At 39.4% G+C, this 5,405-nt stretch overlaps 1 protein-coding gene, 1 long non-coding RNA gene and 1 pseudogene across 2 annotated transcripts in view; 2 read left to right on the plus strand and 1 right to left on the minus strand.

The window, feature by feature from the left end:
• On the minus strand, positions 7 to 1,757 carry LOC104716652 (annotated as a pseudogene).
• Positions 1,948 to 5,405, plus strand: part of LOC104719979 (pentatricopeptide repeat-containing protein MRL1, chloroplastic-like) — a 7,511-nt gene continuing 4,053 nt past the window's right edge. The window contains exons 1-10 of the mRNA XM_010437957.1: positions 1,948 to 2,368; positions 2,518 to 3,238; positions 3,326 to 3,551; positions 3,690 to 3,753; positions 3,849 to 3,993; positions 4,077 to 4,192; positions 4,415 to 4,543; positions 4,711 to 4,841; positions 4,924 to 4,973; positions 5,057 to 5,172. Coding sequence (XP_010436259.1) covers positions 2,030 to 2,368; positions 2,518 to 3,238; positions 3,326 to 3,551; positions 3,690 to 3,753; positions 3,849 to 3,993; positions 4,077 to 4,192; positions 4,415 to 4,543; positions 4,711 to 4,841; positions 4,924 to 4,973; positions 5,057 to 5,172 — 2,037 coding nt within the window. The 5' untranslated portion in view covers positions 1,948 to 2,029. The remainder of the gene's footprint in view (positions 2,369 to 2,517; positions 3,239 to 3,325; positions 3,552 to 3,689; positions 3,754 to 3,848; positions 3,994 to 4,076; positions 4,193 to 4,414; positions 4,544 to 4,710; positions 4,842 to 4,923; positions 4,974 to 5,056; positions 5,173 to 5,405) is intronic.
• Positions 4,816 to 5,405, plus strand: LOC104716653. The gene is made up of 3 exons (XR_756128.1): positions 4,816 to 4,973; positions 5,057 to 5,172; positions 5,395 to 5,405. It is a non-coding gene; the product is annotated as an uncharacterized LOC104716653 (long non-coding RNA).

Genomic DNA, 5,405 nt, shown 5'->3' on the forward strand with positions numbered 1-5,405 from the left:
ATTTCTGATTCTGTTGTTGAGTATCAAAATTTGCTGAGTTTCTACATGTATGATGGATCATCATATGAGAGACAGCAAAAATTAGAAGAACAAATGAGGAAAGGTGAAGAGATAAAATGAAATTTCTGCTCAAACCTATTCCCTACCTATGCCCTTTGCTTGAATCTTCATATCCTTTTTTCTCCCAATGCACATACGTGAACCTTATCGATGAAACATACGGTTTTGATTATGACTTGTTAGAGGTCTGAGAGACACTTACCACTGATGAAGTCAATCACTTTGGTAAGTGACTCATCAAGTTTGGCAGTGACTGCAGCTAAGTTCTCCAAAAATTCTTCAGAAGTTGGTCTATTGCCATCCACAATATCAGTCACACCTTTTATTAGAATCGTAGGCACCTTAAAAATATCAGCCACATACGCCACTGCTGCTCCCTGAAATGCCAAGATTCCGAGAATAAGCCGTAGTAACTGATAAAAGACACAGTGACAAACACATAGATTGGAGTTACGTTCATTAACACAGGAAACTTAAGGATTGTATACCTCCATGTCTTTAACTGTAGCATCATTTGCTGTGATGGATTCTTCGTCATGTGGAGACATATCCATAGAATCGCCAGTGGATAATCTTCCCACCTAGGGACATCATCACAACCAAATCATAAATCTACCACTTATGGCACTTGTATATATGCTAAACAGATGAAGTAATAATACAAAAATTGCATGAGGATCAAATGGTGAACTCAGAGCAACCTTTAGGTTGAGCTCCTTTATAAGGTTGGGTGTTGGGAAGGCTTTCCGCATACCAACACCATATAGATCAAGGACCTGCAGTAAGTACAGAGAAAGTTTTTAGGAAAAGGCAAAAATATTTGGAACGAGAATGAAAGTATTTCACTCAAGAACATGAGCTTTTACTTTGCAACTGATACAGTCATACAGATACATGAACAATACAAAAGAGAACTTACAGGAACGGGTATCCTTCTGTCATGGAAAGCAACAGTGGAGACAACATAAACATCGCTAATACATGCTCCTTTGGCCTGTAAAGACCATTAAAAAAGAAACAAGGATGGTGTTCATTATTTTTGACACAAAAGAGGCATGAGAGCGACTATGTGTAGAGTAAGATATACCTTAAAGCCACCGGCGGTTCCCGCATTAACGATCAAGTCTGGTTGAATTGCTAGAATGGAAGCATAAGTGACGAGAGATGCAGGAACCGTGCCAACACTCTCTACCCCTGAACATAATAGAACAAGAGTTAGAAAAAAAGCTACAAGCCCATATAACACATGAACAGTAGAGATAACACCAAGAACTTCAAAAAAACATCCTGAAACACTAACAATCACACAACCACATGGATATACACATACCTAGAGTTGAATCCTTTCCTGGACACACAATATTGATGTTCAAGTCTTTATACATTCCTTTAAACAGAACCCAAGTCACCTCTTTTGGAAACTCACGGCGTATTAACTTGTTCAACAAGCCGTAATCTGTTGATCAGAGGCTGAGCCTCCTTTTGCATAGCTGCCAATACACAGAATCATTAGAAAAAGGAAGAATCATCCCAATCAAAGAGGAGTAAATCAAAATTAGTACCGACGATGAAGACAATGGTATGAATCGGCCGTTTCTCTCCTTGACCCATAAGCTCTTCCATAGCCGTCGGCGGCGATTCGTCAAAGATCAAAATTTTCCTAGATTTCCCACCGGAAATTGGAAACGTACATACGAAATTAAAATACCCAGCTCTGACCCGACCCGACCCGACCCGGACCAGACCCAACCTTAAATTAACATTTATTTATTTATTTTGTTTTCGCATAAATAATTAAATAAAAAAGGAAAGAAAAAGAAAAAAAACGTTGACGGCTTGACGGCCGTTTATGACACGTAAGCAAACAATCCAAAACGAGACGGTCGTTCGTTATTTCATATCCTCACTTTCTTCGCTCACTGCTTTATCCTCTCAATCTTCTTCTCTTCTCTTGTCTCGCCTCTCTCCAATGGAGGTTACCTCCACCTTCGTCTCAACCACCACTAGATCGTCTAAATATCTTACCTTAACTTCGTATTCTCCGGTGATTCTTCCGGCTTCTAGTCTACGCTCCATCCGCCGTGATTTTCTCGGATGTTGTCACAGTCTCCGTCCTTCTCCTCACAATCTTCGAACTCGCTCCGGGAAGCGAAATTCTCGTCTTTTTTATACTCGATCGCCTCGTTTAGTTGTTAGAGCTTCTATCGACTCTGGTTTGATTCTTGTTGTTGTTGCTGTCACTGCCTTCTCCGCCATTGCTTTCGCTTACTGCCACAATACTTTCAGGAAACGCAAATCTTCCCATGAGGTAATTTCAAATTCTCTGATTTTAGTCAATTCCTAGGTTTTGTTTCCATTAGAGTACCAATATATATATATATATATAATCAAAGTTGCTGCCTTTTTTTTAAATAAAATTCGATGAGAATTCTGATTCTGACTAGCTTAACTGTTCAGGTTGCAGCTTCTCCTCCAAAGATTCATGGCGGAAAAAGTGGACATTTAGATGGAGATGTTCATAAAGGAATTCCTGTGGAAATAAATGGAGGGTTCAGTAAGATGGAAGAAAAGGAGGCTCATGGAGTCCAGGAAACTACTGTGATGGAGTTGGAAGAAGAAGAGGCTCATCGAGTTCAGGAAATTACTTTGATGGAGTATGATTCATTTTTGCCCAAACAAACGGATATGGTTGCTGAGGATTCTCAGTTTGCTGTTGCCAGTGTCAGCACAGTTGCAAAGGAACATACTTTAATAGATGATGAGTCCCGTTCATCTTCCATAGTTAATGGGTCTGTTGCTTTGGGAGTTAAAACGCCTGAAAAGGAAGTTGAAAGCAGCCAAGAGAAGAAGAGTATGGAGCATGATTTTTCACAAGCAGTGGTGGGAATTCAGTCGATTGCTTCTCCACTTGTGGTAGATGATACACGTGCTCTAGAGTATGAGTACAATGGTTTGCTCCAGAAGCCTGTTGAGTACAGCGTCTTCACTGGGAGTAAGAGAGAAGAGATTCACACGTTTTATGGGCCTAATCATTCATCAGCCAAGTCTTCAAGGTCGACTAGTCTTAAAGCAGTCTCTCCTACTGTTACTTCTGCAACTAATAGTTTATTGCTGGACCACAAGAACAATGGAATAATTGATACTCAGTTCCCAGGACATAGTTCTGGTCAGTCTACTGTTACGTTGAAAATGTGTATACTTACTGTGTTGGATTTGCCACAATCTTATGCTTCCTTTATGAGAAGCTAGTTGGTTTCTGTTTCAGGTGATGTTCAAGAAGAAAAACTTGTGTCACACGGTAACGGCGGTTTATCTCACACTAGGAAAGATGTTAATGGAGACTGGAAATTTCCAAATGATGGGAAGCATGTGGGTCACCAGACTGATGAAAGCATGCCCCAGTTCCCTGCTCAAATTCTTACGCTAGATAATAGTAATGGACGTTCTCCAGAAACTAATGATGCTTACAACCGTTTACTTAGAGATGGAAGGTAATAAGTATTCTGGTTTGAATCTTGGCTAACCTTTTTTTCCTCTTCTACTGCTAATTCTTTCTTGGGATGTTTTAGTCCCAGTGAGATGTTACTAGATTTTTTAATTTGGAGAGTGTTTTTATTCATATATAATAGGCTAAAGGATTGCATAAACTTGCTCGAAGATTTGGACCAAAGGGATCTATTGGACATGGACAAGGTACTGAGCAATATGGATCAAAGCTTTAGTATTGCTGCTCCATGAAGAGTGGATTTTTTTCACTGATATTTTCTTCGCCTATTACCTCACATCAGATTTATCATGCAAGTTTCTTTAAAGCCTGCAAGAAGCAACGAGCTGTCAAGGAAGCATTTCGCTTTACCAAGTTGATTCTAAATCCAACCTTAAGCACATTCAATATGTTAATGTCTGTCTGCGCAAGCTCCCAGGACATAGAAGGTGATATTTTTTGTTTGCCAGTATCAAATCCTTGTTCTTGTCAATTTTTCATCCTCCTAAAGGTTGAAGTGTTACTTATGTAGGAGCTCGACGAGTTTTGCGTCTGGTACAAGAGAGCGGTATGACTGCTGATTGCAAACTTTACACAACTTTAATATCAAGTTGTGCTAAAAGCGGAAAAGTTGATGCAATGTTCGAGGTATAGATACCTTCCTTCCTTTGCCTGAAAGATACATACTTGGCTGGTTCTTTAATTTTCTGTTAAAACCATGAAGCATTATAGATTTCTGGAGCAAATTATCAATTTAAATCTAATGCTTGTCTGAGTGTTCCGTATGCTATTCTTGGTCTCCACAGCTCTTATACTCTCATTTCTCTCTCCGGACTTTTTTTTTCTTATTCTGTGGGGTTGTATTATTAGGTGTTCCACCAGATGTCAAATTCTGGAGTGGAAGCTAACCTTCACACGTTCGGTGCACTTATTGATGGCTGTGGTAGAGCTGGACAAATAGCAAAGGCATTTGGTGCTTATGGAATTTTAAGGTCTAAGGTAAGCATGCCACAATTTTGGATGCTCTCCTAAATTGTGTCAAGATTACAAAAATATCCTCTTTCTTCATGGCTACAGAATATATTTTCTAATCCTGCTCATACGTTCATATCTGATTTGGAATCTCAAAGTCCATTGTTACATTGATGACATGTTTGATGCAGTAGAATGTTAAGCCAGACCGGGTTGTATTCAATGCCCTCATCTCTGCATGTGGTCAATCAGGAGCTGTAGACCGTGCTTTTGATGNCACTGATATTTTCTTCGCCTATTACCTCACATCAGATTTATCATGCAAGTTTCTTTAAAGCCTGCAAGAAGCAACGAGCTGTCAAGGAAGCATTTCGCTTTACCAAGTTGATTCTAAATCCAACCTTAAGCACATTCAATATGTTAATGTCTGTCTGCGCAAGCTCCCAGGACATAGAAGGTGATATTTTTTGTTTGCCAGTATCAAATCCTTGTTCTTGTCAATTTTTCATCCTCCTAAAGGTTGAAGTGTTACTTATGTAGGAGCTCGACGAGTTTTGCGTCTGGTACAAGAGAGCGGTATGACTGCTGATTGCAAACTTTACACAACTTTAATATCAAGTTGTGCTAAAAGCGGAAAAGTTGATGCAATGTTCGAGGTATAGATACCTTCCTTCCTTTGCCTGAAAGATACATACTTGGCTGGTTCTTTAATTTTCTGTTAAAACCATGAAGCATTATAGATTTCTGGAGCAAATTATCAATTTAAATCTAATGCTTGTCTGAGTGTTCCGTATGCTATTCTTGGTCTCCACAGCTCTTATACTCTCATTTCTCTCTCCGGACTTTTTTTTTCTTATTCTGTGGGGTTGTATTATTAGGTGTTCCACCA

Source organism: Camelina sativa, chromosome 10, assembly GCF_000633955.1.
Source record: "Camelina sativa cultivar DH55 chromosome 10, Cs, whole genome shotgun sequence".
NCBI classification, from domain to species: domain Eukaryota; kingdom Viridiplantae; phylum Streptophyta; class Magnoliopsida; order Brassicales; family Brassicaceae; genus Camelina; species Camelina sativa.